At 50.3% G+C, this 23,660-nt stretch overlaps 1 protein-coding gene across 1 annotated transcript in view; it reads right to left on the minus strand.

The window, feature by feature from the left end:
* LOC311100060 (membrane-bound transcription factor site-2 protease-like) overlaps nt 1–23,660 on the minus strand; it is a 117,452-nt gene that overhangs the window by 83,380 nt on the left and 10,412 nt on the right. Inside the window, exons 2-4 of the mRNA XM_084140802.1 lie at nt 19,206–19,354; nt 5,683–5,821; nt 5,476–5,579 (exon numbers count right to left, since the gene is read on the minus strand). Of these exons, the coding sequence (XP_083996928.1) occupies nt 5,476–5,579; nt 5,683–5,821; nt 19,206–19,354 (392 nt within the window). The remainder of the gene's footprint in view (nt 1–5,475; nt 5,580–5,682; nt 5,822–19,205; nt 19,355–23,660) is intronic.

A 23,660-nucleotide genomic window follows, 5' to 3' on the forward strand; every position in this document is an offset into this window, starting at 1 on the left:
TCAGTTCAACCACATCATGGCCCATTTAGTGTCTCAGTTCAGCCACAGCATGGCCCAGTTAGTGTCTCAGTTCAGTCACAGCATGGCCCAGTTAGTGTCTCAGTTCAGTCACAGCATGGCCCAGTTAGTATCTCAGTTCAGTCACAGCATGACCCAGTTAGTGTCTCAGTTCAGTCACAGAATGGCCCAGCTAGTGTCTCAGTTCAGCCACAGAATGCCCCAGTTAGTGTCGCTATTCAGTTCAGCCACAGCATGGCCCAGTTAGTATCTCAGTTCACCCACATAATGGCCCAGTTAGTGTCTCAGTTCAGCCACAGCATGGCCCAGTTAGTGTCTCTGTCTCAGTTCAGTCACAGCATGGCCCAGTTAGTGTCTCAGTTCAGTCACAGCATGGCCCAGTTAGTGTCTCAGTTCAGCCACAGCATGGCCCAGTTAGTGTCTCTGTCTCAGTTCAGTCACAGCATGGCCCAGTTAGTGTCTCAGTTCAGTCACAGCATGGCCCAGTTAGTGTCTCAGTTCAGTCACAGCATGGCCCAGTTAGTGTCTCAGTTCAGCCACAGCATGGCCCAGTTAGTGTCTCAGTTCAGTCACAGCATGGTCCAGTTAGTGTCTCTGTCTCAGTTCAGCCACAGCATGGCCCAGTTAGTGTCTCAGTTCAGTCACAGCATGGCCCAATTAGTGTCTCAGTTCAGTCACAGCATGGCCCAGATAGTGTCTCTGTCTCAGTTCAGTCACAGCATGGCCCAGTTAGTGTCTCAGTTCAGTCACAGCATGGCCCAGTTAGTGTCTCAGTTCAGCCACAGCATGGCCCAGTTAGTGTCTCAGTTCAGCCACAGAATGGCCCAGTTAGTGTCGCTATTCAGTTCAGCCAAAGCATGGCCCAGTTCGTGTCTCAGTTCAGTCACAGCATGGCCGAGTTAGTGTCTCAGTTCAGTCACAGCATGGCCCAGTTAGTGTCTCAGTTCAGTCACAGCATGGCCCAGTTAGTGTCTCAGTTCAGCCACAGCATGGCCCAGTTAGTGTCTCTGTCTCAGTTCAGTCACAGCATGGCCCAGTTAGTGTCTCAGTTCAGTCACAGCATGGCCCAGTTAGTGTCTCAGTTCAGTCACAGCATGGCCCAGTTAGTGTCTCAGTTCAGCCACAGCATGGCCCAGTTAGTGTCTCAGTTCAGCCATAGAATGGCCCAGTTAGTGTCGCTATTCAGTTCAGCCAAAGCATGGCCCAGTTAGTGTCTCAGTTCAGTCACAGCATGGCCCAGTTAGTGTCTCAGTTCAGCCACAGCATGGCCCAGTTAGTGTCTCTGTCTCAGTTCAGCCACAGCATGGCCCAGTTAGTATCTCAGTTCAGTCACAGCATTGCCCAGTTAGTGTCTCAGTTCAGTCACAGCATGGCCCAGTTAGTGTCTCAGTTCAGCCACAGCATGGTCCAGTTAGTGTCTCAGTTCAGCCACAGAATGGCCCAGTTAGTGTCGCTATTCAGTTCAGCCAAAGCATGGCCCTGTTAGTGTCTCAGTTCAGTCACAGCATGGCCCAGTTAGTGTCTCAGTTCAGCCACAGCATGGCCCAGTTAGTGTCTCATTTCAGCCACAGCATGGCCCAGTTAGTGTCTCAGTTCAGTCACAGCATGGCCCAGTTAGTGTCTCAGTTCAGCCACAGCATGGTCCAGTTAGTGTCTCAGTTCAGTCACAGCATGGCCCAGTTAGTGTCTCAGTTCAGCCACATCATGGCCCATTTAGTGTCTCAGTTCAGCCACAGCATGGCCCAGTTAGTGTCTCAGTTCAGTCACAGCATGGCCCAGTTAGTGTCTCAGTTCAGTCACAGCATGGCCCAGTTAGTATCTCAGTTCAGTCACAGCATGACCCAGTTAGTGTCTCAGTTCAGTCACAGAATGGCCCAGCTAGTGTCTCAGTTCAGTCACAGCATGGCCCAGTTAGTGTCTCTGTCTCAGTTCAGCCACAGAATGCCCCAGTTAGTGTCGCTATTCAGTTCAGCCACAGCATGGCCCAGTTAGTATCTCAGTTCACCCACATAATGGCCCAGTTAGTGTCTCAGTTCAGCCACAGCATGGCCCAGTTAGTGTCTCTGTCTCAGTTCAGTCACAGCATGGCCCAGTTATTGTCTCAGTTCAGTCACAGCATGGCCCAGTTAGTGTCTCAGTTCAGCCACAGCATGGCCCAGTTAGTGTCTCTGTCTCAGTTCAGTCACAGCATGGCCCAGTTAGTGTCTCAGTTCAGTCACAGCATGGCCCAGTTAGTGTCTCAGTTCAGTCACAGCATGGCCCAGTTAGTGTCTCTGTCTCAGTTCAGCCACAGCATGGCCCAGTTAGTGTCTCAGTTCAGCCACAGCATGGCCCAGTTAGTGTCTCAGTTCAGTCACAGCATGGTCCAGTTAGTGTCTCTGTCTCAGTTCAGCCACAGCATGGCCCAGTTAGTGTCTCAGTTCAGTCACAGCATGGCCCAATTAGTGTCTCAGTTCAGTCACAGCATGGCCCAGATAGTGTCTCTGTCTCAGTTCAGTCACAGCATGGCCCAGTTAGTGTCTCAGTTCAGTCACAGCATGGCCCAGTTAGTGTCTCAGTTCAGCCACAGCCTGGCCCAGTTAGTGTCTCAGTTCAGCCACAGAATGGCCCAGTTAGTGTCGCTATTCAGTTCAGCCAAAGCATGGCCCAGTTAGTGTCTCAGTTCAGTCACAGCATGGCCCAGTTAGTGTCTCTGTCTCAGTTCAGCCACAGCATGGCCCAGTTAGTGTCTCAGTTCAGTCACAGCATGGCCCAGTTAGTGTCTCAGTTCAGTCACAGCATGGCCGAGTTAGTGTCTCAGTTCAGCCACAGCATGGCCCAGTTAGTGTCTCAGTTCAGCCATAGAATGGCCCAGTTAGTGTCGCTATTCAGTTCAGCCAAAGCATGGCCCAGTTAGTGTCTCAGTTCAGTCACAGCATGGTCCAGTTAGTGTCTCAGTTCAGCCACAGCATGGCCCAGTTAGTGTCTCTGTCTCAGTTCAGTCACAGCATGGCCCAGTTAGTATCTCAGTTCAGTCACAGCATTGCCCAGTTAGTGTCTCAGTTCAGTCACAGCATGGCCCAGTTAGTGTCTCAGTTCAGCCACAGCATGGTCCAGTTAGTGTCTCAGTTCAGCCACAGAATGGCCCAGTTAGTGTCGCTATTCAGTTCAGCCAAAGCATGGCCCTGTTAGTGTCTCAGTTCAGTCACAGCATGGCCCAGTTAGTGTCTCAGTTCAGCCACAGCATGGTCCAGTTAGTGTCTCAGTTAAGTTCAGTCACAGCATGGCCCAGTTAGTGACTCAGTTCATTTCAGCCACAGCATGGCCCAGTTAGTGTCTCTGTCTCAGTTCAGCCACAGCATGGCCCAGTTAGTGTCTCAGTTCAGTCACAGCATGGCCCAATTAGTGTCTCAGTTCAGTCACAGCATGGCCCAATTAGTGTCTCAGTTCAGTCACAGCATGGTCCAGTTATTGTCTCTGTCTCAGTTCAGTCACAGCATGGCCCAGTTAGTGTCTCAGTTCAGTCACAGCATGGCCCAGTTAGTGTCTCAGTTCAGTCACAGCATGGCCGAGTTAGTGTCTCAGTTCAGCCACAGCATGGCCCAGTTAGTGTCTCAGTTCAGCCATAGAATGGCCCAGTTAGTGTCGCTATTCAGTTCAGCCAAAGCATGGCCCAGTTAGTGTCTCAGTTCAGTCACAGCATGGTCCAGTTAGTGTCTCAGTTCAGCCACAGCATGGCCCAGTTAGTGTCTCTGTCTCAGTTCAGTCACAGCATGGCCCAGTTAGTATCTCAGTTCAGTCACAGCATGGCCCAGTTAGTGTCTCAGTTCAGCCACAGCATGGTCCAGTTAGTGTCTCAGTTCAGCCACAGAATGGCCCAGTTAGTGTCGCTATTCAGTTCAGCCAAAGCATGGCCCTGTTAGTGTCTCAGTTCAGTCACAGCATGGCCCAGTTAGTGTCTCAGTTCAGTCACAGCATGGCCCAGTTAGTGTCTCAGTTCAGTCACAGCATGGCCCAGTTAGTGTCTCAGTTCAGCCACAGTATGGTCCAGTTAGTGTCTCAGTTAAGTTCAGTCACAGCATGGCCCAGTTAGTGACTCAGTTCATTTCAGCCACAGCATGGCCCAGTTAGTGTCTCTGTCTCAGTTCAGCCACAGCATGGCCCAATTAGTGTCTCTGTCTCAGTTCAGTCACAGCATGGCCCAGTTAGTGTCTCAGTTCAGTCACAGCATGGTCCAGTTATTGTCTCTGTCTCAGTTCAGTCACAGCATGGCCCAGTTAGTGTCTCAGTTCAGTCACAGCATGGCCCAGTTAGTGTCTCAGTTCAGTCACAGTATGGCCCAGTTAGTGTCTCAGTTCAGTTCAGCCACAGCATGGCCCAATTAGTGTCTCAGTTCAGTCACAGCATGGTCCAGTTAGTGTCTCAGTTCAGTCACAGCATAGCCCAGTTAGTGTCTCAGTTCAGTTCAGCCACAGCATGGCCCAGTTAGTGTCTCAGTTCAGCCACAGCATGGCCCAGTTAGTGTCTCAGTTCAGTCACAGCATGGCCCAGTTAGTGTCTCAGTTCAGTCACAGCATGGCCCAGTTAGTGTCTCAGTTCAGTCACAGCATGGCCCAGTTAGTGTCTCAGTTCAGTCACAGCATGGCCCAGTTAGTGTCTCAGTTCAGTCACAGCATGGCCCAATTAGTGTCTCAGTTCAGTCACAGCATGGCCCAATTAGTGTCTCAGTTCAGTCACAGCATGGTCTAGTTAGTGTCTCTGTCTCAGTTCAGTCACAGCATGGTCCAGTTAGTGTCTGTCTCAGTTCAGTTCAGTCACAGCATGGCCCAGTTAGTGTCTCAGTTCAGCCACAGCATGGCCCAGTTAGTATCTCAGTTCAGTCACAGCATGGCCCAGTTAGTGTCTCAGTTAAGTCACAGCATTGCTCAGTTAGTATCTCAGTTCTGTCACAGCATGGCCCAGTTAGTGTCTCAGTTCAGTCACAGCATGGCCCAGTTAGTGTCTCAGTTCAGTCACATCATGGCCCAGTTAGTGTCTCAGTTCAGTCACAGCATGGCCCAGTTAGTGTCGCTATTCAGTTCAGCCAAAGCATGGCCCAGTTAGTGTCTCAGTTCAGTCACAGCATGGCCCAGTTAGTGTCTCAGCGCAGTTCAGTCACAGCATGGCCCAGTTAGTGTCTCAGCGCAGTTCAGTCACAGCATGGTCCAGTTAGTGTCTCAGTTCAGTCACAGCGTGGTCCAGTTAGTGTCTCAGTTCAGTCACAGCATGGCCCAGTTAGTGTCTCAGCGCAGTTCAGTCACAGCATGGCCCAGTTAGTGTCTCAGCGCAGTTCAGTCACAGCATGGCCCAGTTAGTGTCTCAGCGCAGTTCAGTCACAGCATGGTCCAGTTAGTGTCTCAGTTCAGTCACAGCGTGGTCCAGTTAGTGTCTCAGTTCAGTCACAGCATGGCCCAGTTAGTGTATGTATGTGTATCTTACCTTATTGCTGCCACGGCATGGCCCAGTTCGTGTATGACCCCACTGACCAGCAGAGCAGAGAAGAAGTAGGCCAGCTGACTGACTGGCAGGTTTACACCTGGGACCTGCACACACACACCGCAGTGAGTACACACACACACAGAGACAGAGACAGAGACAGAGACAGAGAGAGAGACAGACAGACAGACAGATGTTCTCTGTACGTACCACCACCTGTAGTGTCTGTTGATTGGCTCCCTGAGGGTGGTCTGATGTCATCTGATGGACAGTCTGCTGCAGTGTTCTAATCAGCAGCAGCACCGAACCACACATAGACACCAACCCAAACACTACACCACTGGTGAACCTACACACACACACACACACACACAGGGTTAAGGCAGAGGAGCAGCACCGAACCACACATAGACACCAACCCAAACACTAGACCACTGGTGAACCTACACACACACATACACACACACAGGGTTAGGGTTAATGGGTCTAGGGGTCAGGTCTTACCATAGGTAGAGGGTTCGAGGTCAGGTCTTACCATAGGTAGAGGGTTCGAGGTCAGGTCTTACCAGAGGTAGAGGGCATGAGGGTTAGAGGTCAGGTCTTACCAGAGGCAGAGGGAATGAGGGTTAGAGGTCAGGTCTTACCAGAGGTAGAGGGAATGAGGGTTAGAGGTCAGGTCTTACCAGAGGTAGAGGTCAGGTCTTACCATAGGTAGAGGGTTCGAGGTCAGGTCTTACCAGAGGTAGAGGGAATGAGGGTTCGAGGTCAGGTCTTACCAGAGGCAGAGGGAATGAGGGTTAGAGGTCAGGTCTTACCAGAGGTAGAGGTCAGGTCTTACCATAGGTAGAGGGTTCGAGGTCAGGTCTTACCAGAGGTAGAGGGAATGAGGGTTAGAGGTCAGGTCTTACCAGAGGTAGAGGGAATGAGGGTTAGAGGTCAGGTCTTACCAGAGGTAGAGGGAATGAGGGTTAGAGGTCAGGTCTTACCAGAGGTAGAGGGAATGAGGGTTAGAGGTCAGGTCTTACCAGAGGTAGAGGTCAGGGGTTAGAGGTCAGGTCTTACCAGAGGTAGAGGTCAGGTCTTACCAGAGGTAGAGGTCAGGGGTTAGAGGTCAGGTCTTACCAGAGGTAGAGGTCAGGGGTTAGAGGTCAGGTCTTACCAGAGGTAGAGGGAATGAGGGTTAGAGGTCAGGTCTTACCAGAGGTAGAGGGAATGAGGGTTCGAGGTCAGGTCTTACCAGAGGTAGAGGTCAGGGGTTAGAGGTCAGGTCTTACCAGAGGTAGAGGGAATGAGGGTTAGAGGTCAGGTCTTACCAGAGGTAGAGGGAATGAGGGTTAGAGGTCAGGTCTTACCAGAGGTAGAGGTCAGGTCTTACCAGAGGTAGAGGTCAGGGGTTAGAGGTCAGGTCTTACCAGAGGTAGAGGTCAGGGGTTAGAGGTCAGGTCTTACCAGAGGTAGAGGGAATGAGGGTTAGAGGTCAGGTCTTACCAGAGGTAGAGGTCAGGTCTTACCAGAGGTAGAGGTCAGGGGTTAGAGGTCAGGTCTTACCAGAGGTAGAGGGAATGAGGGTTAGAGGTCAGGTCTTACCAGAGGTAGAGGTCAGGTCTTACCAGAGGTAGAGGGAATGAGGGTTAGAGGTCAGGTCTTACCAGAGGTAGAGGGAATGAGGGTTAGAGGTCAGGTCTTACCAGAGGTAGAGGGAATGAGGGTTAGAGGTCAGGTCTTACCAGAGGTAGAGGTCAGGGGTTAGAGGTCAGGTCTTACCAGAGGTAGAGGTCAGGGGTTAGAGGTCAAGTCTTACCAGAGGTAGAGGTCAGGGGTTAGAGGTCAGGTCTTACCAGAGGTAGAGGGTTCGAGGTCAGGTCTTACCAGAGGTAGAGGGAATGAGGGTTAGAGGTCAGGTCTTACCAGAGGTAGAGGGAATGAGGGTTCGAGGTCAGGTCTTACCAGAGGTAGAGGTCAGGGGTTAGAGGTCAGGTCTTACCAGAGGTAGAGGGAATGAGGGTTAGAGGTCAGGTCTTACCAGAGGTAGAGGTCAGGTCTTACCAGAGGTAGAGGTCAGGGGTTAGAGGTCAGGTCTTACCAGAGGTAGAGGGAATGAGGGTTAGAGGTCAGGTCTTACCAGAGGTAGAGGTCAGGTCTTACCAGAGGTAGAGGGAATGAGGGTTAGAGGTCAGGTCTTACCAGAGGTAGAGGGAATGAGGGTTAGAGGTCAGGTCTTACCAGAGGTAGAGGGAATGAGGGTTAGAGGTCAGGTCTTACCAGAGGTAGAGGTCAGGGGTTAGAGGTCAGGTCTTACCAGAGGTAGAGGTCAGGGGTTAGAGGTCAAGTCTTACCAGAGGTAGAGGTCAGGGGTTAGAGGTCAGGTCTTACCAGAGGTAGAGGTCAGGGGTTAGAGGTCAGGTCTTACCAGAGGTAGAGGGAATGAGGGTTCGAGGTCAGGTCTTACCAGAGGCAGAGGGAATGAGGGTTAGAGGTCAGGTCTTACCAGAGGTAGAGGGAATGAGGGTTAGAGGTCAGGGGTTAGAGGTCAGGTCTTACCAGAGGTAGAGGGAATGAGGGTTAGAGGTCAGGTCTTACCAGAAGTAGAGGGAATGAGGGTTAGAGGTCAGGTCTTACCAGAGGTAGAGGTCAGGGGTTAGAGGTCAGGTCTTACCAGAGGTAGAGGGAATGAGGGTTAGAGGTCAGGTCTTACCAGAGGTAGAGGGAATGAGGGTTAGAGGTCAGGTCTTACCAGAGGTAGAGGTCAGGGGTTAGAGGTCAGGTCTTACCAGAGGTAGAGGGAATGAGGGTTAGAGGTCAGGTCTTACCAGAGGTAGAGGGAATGAGGGTTAGAGGTCAGGTCTTACCAGAGGTAGAGGGAATGAGGGTTAGAGGTCAGGTCTTACCAGAGGTAGAGGGAATGAGGGTTAGAGGTCAGGGGTTAGAGGTCAGGTCTTACCAGAGGTAGAGGTCAGGGGTTAGAGGTCAAGTCTTACCAGAGGTAGAGGTCAGGGGTTAGAGGTCAGGTCTTACCAGAGGCAGAGGGAATGAGGGTTAGAGGTCAGGTCTTACCAGAGGTAGAGGGAATGAGGGTTAGAGGTCAGGGGTTAGAGGTCAGGTCTTACCAGAGGTAGAGGGAATGAGGGTTAGAGGTCAGGTCTTACCAGAGGTAGAGGTCAGGTCTTACCAGAGGTAGAGGTCAGGGGTTAGAGGTCAGGTCTTACCAGAGGCAGAGGGAATGAGGGTTAGAGGTCAAGTCTTACCAGAGGTAGAGGGCATGAGGGTTAGAGGTCAGGTCTTACCAGAGGTAGAGGTCAGGTCTTACCAGAGGTAGAGGTCAGGTCTTACCAGAGGTAGAGGTCAGGTCTTACCAGAGGTAGAGGGAATGAGGGTTAGAGGTCAGGTCTTACCAGAGGTAGAGGGCATGAGGGTTAGAGGTCAGGTCTTACCAGAGGTAGAGGGAATGAGGGTTAGAGGTCAGGTCTTACCAGAGGTAGAGGTCAGGTCTTACCAGAGGTAGAGGGAATGAGGGTTAGAGGTCAGGTCTTACCAGAGGTAGAGGGAATGAGGGTTAGAGGTCAGGTCTTACCAGAGGTAAAGGTCAGGTCTTACCAGAGGTAGAGGGAATGAGGGTTAGAGGTCAGGTCTTACCAGAGGTAGAGGGAATGAGGGTTCGAGGTCAGGTCTTACCAGAGGTAGAGGTCAGGTCTTACCAGAGGTAGAGGTCAGGTCTTACCAGAGGCAAAGGTCAGGGGTTAGAGGTCAGGGGTTAGAGGTCAGGTCTTACCAGAAGTAGAGGTCAGGTCTTACCAGAGGTAGAGGTCAGGTCTTACCAGAGGTAGAGGGAATGAGGGTTAGAGGTCAAGTCTTACCAGAGGTAGAGGTCAGGTCTTACCAAAGGTAGAGGTCAGGTCTTACCAAAGGTAGAGGTCAGGTCTTACCAAAGGTAGAGGGAATGAGGGTTAGAGGTCAGGTCTTACCAGAGGTAGAGGGAATGAGGGTTAGAGGTCAGGTCTTACCAAAGGCAGAGGGAATGAGGGTTAGAGGTCAAGTCTTACCAGAGGTAGAGGTCAGGTCTTACCAGAGGTAGAGGGAATGAGGGTTAGAGGTCAGGTCTTACCAGAGGTAGAGGGAATGAGGGTTAGAGGTCAGGTCTTACCAGAGGTAGAGGGAATGAGGGTTAGAGGTCAGGTCTTACCAGAGGTAGAGGTCAGGTCTTACCAGAGGTAGAGGTCAGGGGTTAGAGGTCAGGTCTTACCATAGGCAGAGGGAATGAGGGTTAGAGGTCAGGTCTTACCAGAGGCAGAGGGAATGAGGGTTAGAGGTCAGGTCTTACCAGAGGTAGAGGTCAGGTCTTACCAGAGGTAGAGGTCAGGTCTTACCAGAGGCAGAGGGAATGAGGGTTAGAGGTCAGGTCTTACCAGAGGTAGAGGTCAGGTCTTACCAGAGGTAGAGGGAATGAGGGTTAGAGGTCAGGTCTTACCAGAGGTAGAGGGAATGAGGGTTAGAGGTCAGGTCTTACCAGAGGTAGAGGTCAGGGGTTAGAGGTCAGGTCTTACCAGAGGTAGAGGGAATGAGGGTTAGAGGTCAGGTCTTACCAGAGGTAGAGGTCAGGTCTTACCAGAGGTAGAGGTCAGGGGTTAGAGGTCAGGTCTTACCAGAGGTAGAGGGAATGAGGGTTAGAGGTCAGGGTTAGAGGTCAGGTCTTACCAGAGGTAGAGGTCAGGGGTTAGAGGTCAAGTCTTACCAGAGGTAGAGGGAATGAGGGTTAGAGGTCAGGTCTTACCAGAGGTAGAGGTCAGGGGTTAGAGGTCAGGTCTTACCAGAGGTAGAGGGAATGAGGGTTAGAGGTCAGGGGTTAGAGGTCAGGTCTTACCAGAGGTAGAGGTCAGGGGTTAGAGGTCAAGTCTTACCAGAGGCAGAGGGAATGAGGGTTAGAGGTCAGGTCTTACCAGAGGTAGAGGGAATGAGGGTTAGAGGTCAGGGGTTAGAGGTCAGGTCTTACCAGAGGTAGAGGGAATGAGGGTTAGAGGTCAGGTCTTACCAGAGGTAGAGGTCAGGGGTTAGAGGTCAGGTCTTACCAGAGGCAGAGGGAATGAGGGTTAGAGGTCAAGTCTTACCAGAGGTAGAGGGCATGAGTGTTAGAGGTCAGGTCTTACCAGAGGTAGAGGGAATGAGGGTTAGAGGTCAGGTCTTACCAGAGGTAGAGGGAATGAGGGTTCGAGGTCAGGTCTTACCAGAGGTAGAGGTCAGGTCTTACCAGAGGTAGAGGTCAGGTCTTACCAGAGGTAGAGGTCAGGTCTTACCAGAGGTAGAGGGAATGAGGGTTAGAGGTCAGGTCTTACCAGAGGTAGAGGGAATGAGGGTTAGAGGTCAGGTCTTACCAAAGGCAGAGGGAATGAGGGTTAGAGGTCAGGTCTTACCAGAGGTAGAGGGAATGAGGGTTAGAGGTCAAGTCTTACCAGAGGTAGAGGTCAGGTCTTACCAGAGGTAGAGGGAATGAGGGTTAGAGGTCAGGTCTTACCAGAGGTAGAGGGAATGAGGGTTCGAGGTCAGGTCTTACCAGAGGTAGAGGTCAGGTCTTACCAGAGGTAGAGGTCAGGTCTTACCAGAGGCAAAGGTCAGGGGTTAGAGGTCAGGGGTTAGAGGTCAGGTCTTACCAGAAGTAGAGGTCAGGTCTTACCAGAGGTAGAGGTCAGGTCTTACCAGAGGTAGAGGGAATGAGGGTTAGAGGTCAGGTCTTACCAAAGGTAGAGGTCAGGTCTTACCAAAGGTAGAGGGAATGAGGGTTAGAGGTCAGGTCTTACCAGAGGTAGAGGGAATGAGGGTTAGAGGTCAGGTCTTACCAAAGGCAGAGGGAATGAGGGTTAGAGGTCAAGTCTTACCAGAGGTAGAGGTCAGGTCTTACCAGAGGCAGAGGGAATGAGGGTTAGAGGTCAGGTCTTACCAGAGGTAGAGGTCAGGTCTTACCAGAGGCAGAGGGAATGAGGGTTAGAGGTCAGGTCTTACCAGAGGTAGAGGTCAGGTCTTACCAGAGGCAGAGGGAATGAGGGTTAGAGGTCAGGTCTTACCAGAGGCAGAGGGAATGAGGGTTAGAGGTCAGGTCTTACCAGAGGTAGAGGGAATGAGGGTTAGAGGTCAGGTCTTACCAGAGGCAGAGGGAATGAGGGTTAGAGGTCAGGTCTTACCAGAGGTAGAGGTCAGGGGTTAGAGGTCAGGTCTTACCAGAGGTAGAGGTCAGGTCTTACCAGAGGTAGAGGGAATGAGGGTTAGAGGTCAGGTCTTACCAGAGGTAGAGGTCAGGGGTTAGAGGTCAGGTCTTACCAAAGGTAGAGGGAATGAGGGTTAGAGGTCAGGTCTTACCAGAGGTAGAGGGAATGAGGGTTAGAGGTCAGGTCTTACCAGAGGTAGAGGTCAGGGGTTAGAGGTCAGGTCTTACCAGAGGTAGAGGGAATGAGGGTTCGAGGTCAGGTCTTACCAGAGGTAGAGGTCAGGTCTTACCAGAGGTAGAGGTCAGGTCTTACCAGAGGCAAAGGTCAGGGGTTAGAGGTCAGGGGTTAGAGGTCAGGTCTTACCAGAAGTAGAGGTCAGGTCTTACCAGAGGTAGAGGTCAGGTCTTACCAGAGGTAGAGGGAATGAGGGTTAGAGGTCAGGTCTTACCAAAGGTAGAGGTCAGGTCTTACCAGAGGTAGAGGGAATGAGGGTTAGAGGTCAGGTCTTACCAAAGGCAGAGGGAATGAGGGTTAGAGGTCAAGTCTTACCAGATGTAGAGGTCAGGTCTTACCAGAGGCAGAGGGAATGAGGGTTAGAGGTCAGGTCTTACCAGAGGTAGAGGTCAGGTCTTACCAGAGGCAGAGGGAATGAGGGTTAGAGGTCAGGTCTTACCAGAGGTAGAGGTCAGGTCTTACCAGAGGCAGAGGGAATGAGGGTTAGAGGTCAGGTCTTACCAGAGGCAGAGGGAATGAGGGTTAGAGGTCAGGTCTTACCAGAGGTAGAGGGAATGAGGGTTAGAGGTCAGGTCTTACCAGAGGCAGAGGGAATGAGGGTTAGAGGTCAGGTCTTACCAGAGGTAGAGGTCAGGGGTTAGAGGTCAGGTCTTACCAGAGGTAGAGGTCAGGTCTTACCAGAGGTAGAGGGAATGAGGGTTAGAGGTCAGGTCTTACCAGAGGTAGAGGTCAGGGGTTAGAGGTCAGGTCTTACCAAAGGTAGAGGGAATGAGGGTTAGAGGTCAGGTCTTACCAGAGGTAGAGGGAATGAGGGTTAGAGGTCAGGTCTTACCAGAGGTAGAGGGCATGAGGGTTAGAGGTCAGGTCTTACCAGAGGTAGAGGTCAGGTCTTACCAGAGGTAGAGGGAATGAGGGTTAGAGGTCAGGTCTTACCAGAGGTAGAGGGAATGAGGGTTAGAGGTCAGGTCTTACCAGAGGTAGAGGGAATGAGGGTTAGAGGTCAGGTCTTACCAGAGGTAGAGGTCAGGTCTTACCAGAGGTAGAGGTCAGGGGTTAGAGGTCAGGTCTTACCATAGGCAGAGGGAATGAGGGTTAGAGGTCAGGTCTTACCAGAGGCAGAGGGAATGAGGGTTAGAGGTCAGGTCTTACCAGAGGTAGAGGTCAGGTCTTACCAGAGGTAGAGGTCAGGTCTTACCAGAGGCAGAGGGAATGAGGGTTAGAGGTCAGGTCTTACCAGAGGTAGAGGTCAGGTCTTACCAGAGGTAGAGGGAATGAGGGTTAGAGGTCAGGTCTTACCAGAGGTAGAGGGAATGAGGGTTAGAGGTCAGGTCTTACCAGAGGTAGAGGTCAGGGGTTAGAGGTCAGGTCTTACCAGAGGTAGAGGGAATGAGGGTTAGAGGTCAGGTCTTACCAGAGGTAGAGGTCAGGTCTTACCAGAGGTAGAGGTCAGGGGTTAGAGGTCAGGTCTTACCAGAGGTAGAGGGAATGAGGGTTAGAGGTCAGGGGTTAGAGGTCAGGTCTTACCAGAGGTAGAGGTCAGGGGTTAGAGGTCAAGTCTTACCAGAGGTAGAGGGAATGAGGGTTAGAGGTCAGGTCTTACCAGAGGTAGAGGTCAGGGGTTAGAGGTCAGGTCTTACCAGAGGTAGAGGGAATGAGGGTTAGAGGTCAGGGGTTAGAGGTCAGGTCTTACCAGAGGTAGAGGTCAGGGGTTAGAGGTCAAGTCTTACCAGAGGCAGAGGGAATGAGGGTTAGAGGTCAGGTCTTACCAGAGGTAGAGGGAATGAGGGTTAGAGGTCAGGGGTTAGAGGTCAGGTCTTACCAGAGGTAGAGGGAATGAGGGTTAGAGGTCAGGTCTTACCAGAGGTAGAGGTCAGGGGTTAGAGGTCAGGTCTTACCAGAGGCAGAGGGAATGAGGGTTAGAGGTCAAGTCTTACCAGAGGTAGAGGGCATGAGTGTTAGAGGTCAGGTCTTACCAGAGGTAGAGGGAATGAGGGTTAGAGGTCAGGTCTTACCAGAGGTAGAGGGAATGAGGGTTCGAGGTCAGGTCTTACCAGAGGTAGAGGTCAGGTCTTACCAGAGGTAGAGGTCAGGTCTTACCAGAGGTAGAGGTCAGGTCTTACCAGAGGTAGAGGGAATGAGGGTTAGAGGTCAGGTCTTACCAGAGGTAGAGGGAATGAGGGTTAGAGGTCAGGTCTTACCAGAGGTAGAGGGAATGAGGGTTAGAGGTCAGGTCTTACCAAAGGCAGAGGGAATGAGGGTTAGAGGTCAGGTCTTACCAGAGGTAGAGGGAATGAGGGTTAGAGGTCAAGTCTTACCAGAGGTAGAGGTCAGGTCTTACCAGAGGTAGAGGGAATGAGGGTTAGAGGTCAGGTCTTACCAGAGGTAGAGGGAATGAGGGTTCGAGGTCAGGTCTTACCAGAGGTAGAGGTCAGGTCTTACCAGAGGTAGAGGTCAGGTCTTACCAGAGGCAAAGGTCAGGGGTTAGAGGTCAGGGGTTAGAGGTCAGGTCTTACCAGAAGTAGAGGTCAGGTCTTACCAGAGGTAGAGGTCAGGTCTTACCAGAGGTAGAGGGAATGAGGGTTAGAGGTCAGGTCTTACCAAAGGTAGAGGTCAGGTCTTACCAAAGGTAGAGGGAATGAGGGTTAGAGGTCAGGTCTTACCAGAGGTAGAGGGAATGAGGGTTAGAGGTCAAGTCTTACCAGAGGTAGAGGTCAGGTCTTACCAGAGGCAGAGGGAATGAGGGTTAGAGGTCAGGTCTTACCAGAGGTAGAGGTCAGGTCTTACCAGAGGCAGAGGGAATGAGGGTTAGAGGTCAGGTCTTACCAGAGGTAGAGGTCAGGTCTTACCAGAGGCAGAGGGAATGAGGGTTAGAGGTCAGGTCTTACCAGAGGCAGAGGGAATGAGGGTTAGAGGTCAGGTCTTACCAGAGGTAGAGGGAATGAGGGTTAGAGGTCAGGTCTTACCAGAGGCAGAGGGAATGAGGGTTAGAGGTCAGGTCTTACCAGAGGTAGAGGTCAGGGGTTAGAGGTCAGGTCTTACCAGAGGTAGAGGTCAGGTCTTACCAGAGGTAGAGGGAATGAGGGTTAGAGGTCAGGTCTTACCAGAGGTAGAGGTCAGGGGTTAGAGGTCAGGTCTTACCAAAGGTAGAGGGAATGAGGGTTAGAGGTCAGGTCTTACCAGAGGTAGAGGGAATGAGGGTTAGAGGTCAGGTCTTACCAGAGGTAGAGGTCAGGGGTTAGAGGTCAGGTCTTACCAGAGGTAGAGGGAATGAGGGTTCGAGGTCAGGTCTTACCAGAGGTAGAGGTCAGGTCTTACCAGAGGTAGAGGTCAGGTCTTACCAGAGGCAAAGGTCAGGGGTTAGAGGTCAGGGGTTAGAGGTCAGGTCTTACCAGAAGTAGAGGTCAGGTCTTACCAGAGGTAGAGGTCAGGTCTTACCAGAGGTAGAGGGAATGAGGGTTAGAGGTCAGGTCTTACCAAAGGTAGAGGGAATGAGGGTTAGAGGTCAGGTCTTACCAGAGGTAGAGGGAATGAGGGTTAGAGGTCAGGTCTTACCAGAGGTAGAGGGAATGAGGGTTAGAGGTCAGGTCTTACCAAAGGCAGAGGGAATGAGGGTTAGAGGTCAAGTCTTACCAGAGGTAGAGGTCAGGTCTTACCAGAGGCAGAGGGAATGAGGGTTAGAGGTCAGGTCTTACCAGAGGTAGAGGTCAGGTCTTACCAGAGGCAGAGGGAATGAGGGTTAGAGGTCAGGTCTTACCAGAGGTAGAGGTCAGGTCTTACCAGAGGCAGAGGGAATGAGGGTTAGAGGTCAGGTCTTACCAGAGGCAGAGGGAATGAGGGTTAGAGGTCAGGTCTTACCAGAGGTAGAGGGAATGAGGGTTAGAGGTCAGGTCTTACCAGAGGCAGAGGGAATGAGGGTTAGAGGTCAGGTCTTACCAGAGGTAGAGGTCAGGGGTTAGAGGTCAGGTCTTACCAGAGGTAGAGGTCAGGTCTTACCAGAGGTAGAGGGAATGAGGGTTAGAGGTCAGGTCTTACCAGAGGTAGAGGTCAGGGGTTAGAGGTCAGGTCTTACCAAAGGTAGAGGGAATGAGGGTTAGAGGTCAGGTCTTACCAGAGGTAGAGGGAATGAGGGTTAGAGGTCAGGTCTTACCAGAGGTAGAGGGCATGAGGGTTAGAGGTCAGGTCTTACCAGAGGTAGAGGGAATGAGGGTTAGAGGTCAGGTCTTACCAGAGGTAGAGGGAATGAGGGTTAGAGGTCAGGTCTTACCAAAGGCAGAGGGAATGAGGGTTAGAGGTCAGGTCTTACCAAAGGCAGAGGGAATGAGGGTTAGAGGTCAAGTCTTACCAGAGGTAGAGGTCAGGTCTTACCAGAGGTAGAGGGAATGAGGGTTAGAGGTCAGGTCTTACCAGAGGTAGAGGTCAGGTCTTACCAGAGGTAGAGGGAATGAGGGTTAGAGGTCAGGTCTTACCAGAGGTAGAGGTCAGGTCTTACCAGAGGTAGAGGTCAGGTCTTACCAAAGGTAGAGGTCAGGTCTTACCAGAGGCAGAGGGAATGAGGGTTAGAGGTCAGGTCTTACCAAAGGCAGAGGGAATGAGGGTTAGAGGTCAAGTCTTACCAGAGGTAGAGGGAATGAGGGTTAGAGGTCAGGTCTTACCAGAGGTAGAGGTCAGGTCTTACCAGAGGTAGAGGGAATGAGGGTTAGAGGTCAGGTCTTACCAGAGGTAGAGGGAATGAGGGTTAGAGGTCAGGTCTTACCAAAGGCAGAGGGAATGAGGGTTAGAGGTCAGGTCTTACCAAAGGCAGAGGGAATGAGGGTTAGAGGTCAAGTCTTACCAGAGGTAGAGGTCAGGTCTTACCAGAGGTAGAGGGAATGAGGGTTAGAGGTCAGGTCTTACCAGAGGTAGAGGTCAGGTCTTACCAGAGGTAGAGGGAATGAGGGTTAGAGGTCAGGTCTTACCAGAGGTAGAGGTCAGGTCTTACCAGAGGTAGAGGTCAGGTCTTACCAAAGGTAGAGGTCAGGTCTTACCAGAGGCAGAGGGAATGAGGGTTAGAGGTCAGGTCTTACCAAAGGCAGAGGGAATGAGGGTTAGAGGTCAAGTCTTACCAGAGGTAGAGGGAATGAGGGTTAGAGGTCAGGTCTTACCAGAGGTAGAGGTCAGGTCTTACCAGAGGTAGAGGGAATGAGGGTTAGAGGTCAGGTCTTACCAGAGGTAGAGGTCAGGTCTTACCAGAGGTAGAGGTCAGGTCTTACCAAAGGTAGAGGTCAGGTCTTACCAAAGGTAGAGGTCAGGTCTTACCAAAGGTAGAGGTCAGGTCTTACCAGAGGTAGAGGTCAGGTCTTACCAAAGGTAGAGGTCAGGTCTTACCAGAGGTAGAGGTCAGGTCTTACCAGAGGTAGAGGTCAGGTCTTACCAGAGGTAGAGGGAATGAGGGTTAGAGGTCAGGTCTTACCAGAGGTAGAGGGAATGAGGGTTAGAGGTCAGGTCTTACCAGAGGTAGAGGTCAGGTCTTACCAGAGGTAGAGGTCAGGTCTTACCAAAGGTAGAGGTCAGGTCTTACCAAAGGTAGAGGTCAGGTCTTACCAAAGGTAGAGGTCAGGTCTTACCAAAGGTAGAGGTCAGGTCTTACCAGAGGTAGAGGTCAGGTCTTACCAAAGGTAGAGGTCAGGTCTTACCAAAGGTAGAGGTCAGGTCTTACCAGAGGTAGAGGTCAGGTCTTACCAGAGGTAGAGGTCAGGGGTTAGAGGTCAGGTCTTACCAGAGGTAGAGGGAATGAGGGTTAGAGGTCAGGTCTTACCAGAGGTAGAGGTCAGGTCTTACCAGAGGTAGAGGGAATGAGGGTTAGAGGTCAGGTCTTACCAGAGGTAGAGGTCAGGTCTTACCAGAGGTAGAGGGAATGAGGGTTAGAGGTCAGGTCTTACCAGAGGCAGAGGGAATGAGGGTTAGAGGTCAGGTCTTACCAGAGGTAGAGGGAATGAGGGTTAGAGGTCAGGTCTTACCAGAGGTAGAGGGAATGAGGGTTAGAGGTCAGGTCTTACCAGAGGCAGAGGGAATGAGGGTTAGAGGTCAGGTCTTACCAGAGGTAGAGGGAATGAGGGTTAGAGGTCAGGTCTTACCAGAGGTAGAGGGAATGAGGGTTAGAGGTCAGGTCTTACCAGAGGTAGAGGGAATGAGGGTTAGAGGTCAGGTCTTACCAGAGGTAGAGGGAATGAGGGTTAGAGGTCAGGTCTTACCAGAGGTAGAGGTCAGGTCTTACCAGAGGTAGAGGTCAGGTCTTACCAGAGGTAGAGGGAATGAGGGTTAGAGGTCAGGTCTTACCAGAGGTAGAGGTCAGGTCTTACCAGAGGTAGAGGTCAGGTCTTACCAGAGGTAGAGGTCAGGTCTTACCAGAGGCAGAGGGAATGAGGGTTAGAGGTCAGGTCTTACCAGAGGTAGAGGTCAGGTCTTACCAGAGGTAGAGGTCAGGTCTTACCAGAGGTAGAGGTCAGGTCTTACCAGAGGCAGAGGGAATGAGGGTTAGAGGTCAGGTCTTACCAGAGGTAGAGGTCAGGTCTTACCAGAGGTAGAGGTCAGGGGTTAGAGGTCAGGTCTTACCAGAGGTAGAGGGAATGAGGGTTAGAGGTCAGGTCTTACCAGAGGTAGAGGTCAGGTCTTACCAGAGGTAGAGGGAATGAGGGTTAGAGGTCAGGTCTTACCAGAGGCAGAGGGAATGAGGGTTAGAGGTCAGGTCTTACCAGAGGTAGAGGGAATGAGGGTTAGAGGTCAGGTCTTACCAGAGGTAGAGGGAATGAGGGTTAGAGGTCAGGTCTTACCAGAGGCAGAGGGAATGAGGGTTAGAGGTCAGGTCTTACCAGAGGTAGAGGGAATGAGGGTTAGAGGTCAGGTCTTACCAGAGGTAGAGGTCAGGTCTTACCAGAGGTAGAGGTCAGGTCTTACCATAGGTAGAGGGAATGAGGGTTAGAGGTCAGGTCTTACCAGAGGTAGAGGGAATGAGGGTTAGAGGTCAGGTCTTACCAGAGGTAGAGGGAATGAGGGTTAGAGGTCAGGTCTTACCAGAGGTAGAGGGAATGAGGGTTAGAGGTCAGGTCTTACCAGAGGTAGAGGTCAGGTCTTACCAGAGGTAGAGGTCAGGTCTTACCAGAGGTAGAGGTCAGGTCTTACCAGAGGCAGAGGGAATGAGGGTTAGAGGTCAGGTCTTACCAGAGGTAGAGGTCAGGTCTTACCAGAGGTAGAGGTCAGGTCTTACCAGAGGTAGAGGTCAGGTCTTACCAGAGGCAGAGGGAATGAGGGTTAGAGGTCAGGTCTTACCAGAGGTAGAGGGCGTGGGGGTTGATGCGAGCGCAGCGTGAGAAGAGACGGTTGAAGAGGGAGGTCTGCCAGCGGATGTGGAACGGGGAGAGAGACAGACCCTTTGACCCTAGCCACACCTCATACCCATGACCATATGAGTCAGACAACTAAGGGAGAGGAGAGAGGACGCGTTACAACATCATCTGCCATAATCCTAGCCCATTCAAATGTATGTTTTAGAACGATATTCCAAATGCCTGTATCGCAAGAATGGAGTTTTTATTCTTATGAGCGTTTATGTTCTCTTGTTCTCATGTTGTCTTTGGTCTGTCTCCTTCACTCCTTCTACTGTGACTCTGCACTTTTTTTCGTTGTTGGTCATTTTAGCAGACGCTCTTATCCAGAGCGACTTACAGTTAGTGAGTGCATACATTTTTCATACTGGCCCCCCGTGGGAATCAAACCCACAACCCTGGCGTTGCAAGCGCCATGCTCTACCAACTGGGCTACAGGAGGGCCACTTTCTCATTTACACACACACCAAGCCCCTCCCCAAAACACCAAGCCCCTCCCCCACACACAAAGCCCCTCCCCCACACAACAAGCCCCTCCCCCACACACCCCAAGCCCCTCCCCCATACACCAAGCCCCTCCACCTCACACAAAGCCCCTCCCCCTGCCAGTCAACAACAAAGATGAGAGCACATCTTCCTCTCTGACAAGCGGTTTCAACTCGTTATTTGCATTTGAGGTTTGGTCCAACAGAATCGGTCCTATGGACACCGAAACACAGAGACATTATTTTACTGTAATAGAGGAGAAGTTAACCTTTCTAACGATACCCTTTTTATGTCTCAACTCCTCAAATTGCGTCCAGAGCAGACACTACTAAAACCAGAGTATCAATGAACAATGATTCTGGAAAATTAATGCTCAGTTTGTCGCGCGCGGCATTGTGGTACCACGTACCGTTAGCAGCATTTTAGCCAGACTGTTATACTCGCTGTCTAGTCTGTTTATAAATGTACAATAAGCATAAAACACAATTTTATAAAGAATTGGCAACTCGTTCTCATTCTGAGAAATAAGGTAGGCCACTTGATTTCAACATCTGAACAAAGTGGACAGGCTAACATGCTGTTCAAACAGTTGGAGACAGACAGAATGGTGTGTTCATAACAATTTAACTGTTCTAACTTGTTAGCAAGCAAATACATCCATGTTGGCCAGACTTTAAATATAACATGTGGGCTTGTGCTTGAGAGATTTGTTTATGAGACCTGTGTTAATTTTCTATAATGACTGCTACAAGATGTTGGTCATTATTAGTGAATGTGCGTTGTGGATAGTTCTGATTCAATTTGTTACAAAAAGGGAATTTTCATTGACAGACATGAAAGCCAGATGAGTGATTATTGCAAAAAAAGGTTAGGGTTAGGTAAAACTATTAATTAGGGTTAGGGTTAGGGTTAGGGTTAGGTAAAACTATTAATTAGGGTTAGGGTTAGGGTTAGGTAAAACTATTAATTAAATTACTAGTGGTTCGTATGGTGGTGGAAGGTTTATACTGTATTTAGCCTAGGTATAACTTCACAAGCCCTGTATTTCACCTTAAAGGCCTCCTGTAGCTCAGTTGGTAGAGCATGGCGCTTGCAACGCCACAGTTGTGGGTTCGATTCCCACGGGGGGCCAGTATGAAAAATGTATGCACTCACTAACTGTAAGTCGCTCTGGATAAGTCTCGCTTCCGCATTGTCTCCGTGCTGCTGTGCTGTTTGTTGCTACTTGGCTACCTGCCAAACTATTCACGTTTTACTTTTAATAAACGTTTAATCAATCTCTGTGTTCAACAAATTTACCAACTTTTTAGTTTTGTCCTCACTCATCTTTTTTCGTTAAACTTTTTCACCCCGGACGTTTTATCCCGAGACAGAAGAGTCATTTTCCTGTGCGTTTTTGCTGCCAACTTTACTTTATTTTCCATCGCAACTTTTTTCCCTCATTCAACTTTTTCACTCCGGACGCTTTATCTGGACATGGTTCGTCAACATCTTCAACAGCCGAAGCTAAGTAGTAACATTAACATGATGTCTTCTAATTGCAGTCGCTGTACTCATAATATACAGGAGAACGATCGCCTTACGGCGAGAATAGCTGTGCTACAAGCCCAGCTTCAGACGCAATCGTTAGGCAAGGGTAATTTCAGTGTAGGAAAGGAAGAAACAGCGTCTGTGCCACCAGTAAGTACAGATAGTAACGTTAGTATAAATCCCCCCGCACAGTCCCCGCAGCCGGACAACTTTCTCATGGCTTCTGGAGGGAAATACCGTTGGAATGCTCAACCGGTGTCGCTCATTCAGCCGACAGAAACTTTCAACCGGTTTTCCCCATTATGTAGCGAGTCGGAGTCTGAGTCTGAGTCTTCTCTTGTCTCTACTCCTCCCGTTACGGGGTCTGAGACGCCGAAGGCTCCCACCATTAGCTCTGACAAATTGAAAACCCTAGTCATTGGCGACTCCATTACCCGCAGTATTAGACTTAAAACGAATCACCCAGCGATCATACACTGTTTACCAGGGGGCAGGGCTACCGACGTTAAGGCTAATCTAAAGATGGTGCTGGCTAAAGCTAAAACTGGCGAGTGTAGAGAGTATAGAGATATTGTTATCCACGTCGGCACCAACGATGTTAGGATGAAACAGTCAGAGGTCACCAAGTGCAACATAGCTTCAGCATGTAAATCAGCTAGAAAGATGTGTCGGCATCGAGTAATTGTCTCTGGCCCCCTCCCAGTTAGGGGGAGTGACGAGCTCTACAGCAGAGTCTCAGCACTCAATCGCTGGTTGAAAACTGTTTTCTGCCCCTCCCAAAAGATAGAATTTGTAGATAATTGGCCCTCTTTCTGGGACTCACCCACAAACAGGACCAAGCCTGACCTGCTAAGGAGTGACGGACTCCATCCTAGCTGGAGGGGTGCTCTCATCTTATCTACCAACATAGATAGGGCTCTAACTCCTCTAGCCCCACAGTGAAATAGGGTGCAGGCCAGGCAGCAGGCTGTTAGCCAACCTGCCAGCTTAGTGGAGTCTGCCAATAGCACAGTCAGTGTAGTCAGCTCAGCCATACCCATTGAGACTGTGTCTGTGCCTCGACCTAGGTTGGGCAAAACTAAACATGACGGTGTTCGCCCTAGCAATCTTATTAGGATAAAGACCTCCTCCATTCCTGCCATTATTGAAAGAGATCGTGATACCTCACATCTCAAAATAGGGTTACTTAATGTTAGATCCCTCACTTCAAAGGCAGTCATAGTCAATGAACTAATCACTGATCATAATCTTGATGTGATTGGCCTGACTGAAACATGGCTTAAGCCTGATGAATTTTCTGTGTTAAATGAGGCCTCACCTCCTGGTTACACTAGTGACCATATTCCCCGTGCATCCCGCAAGGGCGGAGGTGTTGCTAACATTTACGATAGCAAATTTCAATTTACAAAAAAAAAAATGCCGTTTTCGTCTTTTGAGCTTCTAGTCATGAAATCTATGCAGCCTACTCAATCACTTTTTATAGCTACTGTTTACAGGCCTCCTGGGCCATATACAGCATTCCTCTCTGAGTTTCCTGAATTCCTATCAGACCTTGTAGTCATAGCAGATCATATTCTAATTTTTGGTGATTTTAATATTTACATGGAGAAGTCCACAGACCCACTCCAAAAGTCTTTCGGAGCCATCATCGACTCAGTGGGTTTTGTCCAACATGTCTCTGGACCTACTCACTGCCACAGTCATACTCTGGACCTAGTTTTGTCCCATGGAATAAATGTTGTAGATCTTAATGTTTTTCCACAAAATCCTGGACTATCGGACCACCATTTTATTACGTTTGCAATCGCAACAAATAATCTGCTCAGACCCCAACCAAGGAGCATCAAAAGTCGTGCTATAAATTCTCAGACAACACAAAAATTCCTTGATGCCCTTCCAGACTCCTTCTGCCTACCCAAGGACGTCAGAGGACAAAAATCAGTTAACCACTTAACTGAGGAACTCAATTTAACCTTGCGCAATACCCTAGATGCAGTTGCACCCCTAAAAACGAAAAACATTTGTCATAAGAAACTAGCTCCCTGGTATACAGAAAATACCCGAGCTTTGAAGCAAGCTTCCAGGAAATTGGAACGGAAATGGCGCCACACCAAACTGGAAGTCTTCCGACTAGCTTGGAAAGACAGTACCGTGCAGTACCGAAGAGCCCTCACTGCTGCTCGATCATCCTACTTTTCCAACTTAATCGAGGAAAATAAGAACAATCCAAAATTTCTTTTTGATACTGTTGCAAAGCTAACTAAAAAGCAGCATTCCCCAAGAGAGGATGGCTTTCACTTCAGCAGTAATAAATTCATGAACTTCTTTGAGGAAAAGATCATGACCATTAGAAAGCAAATTACGGACTCCTCTTTGAATCTGC

Source organism: Coregonus lavaretus, assembly GCF_964263955.1.
Source record: "Coregonus lavaretus genome assembly, chromosome: 2".
NCBI classification, from domain to species: Eukaryota; Metazoa; Chordata; class Actinopteri; order Salmoniformes; family Salmonidae; genus Coregonus; species Coregonus lavaretus.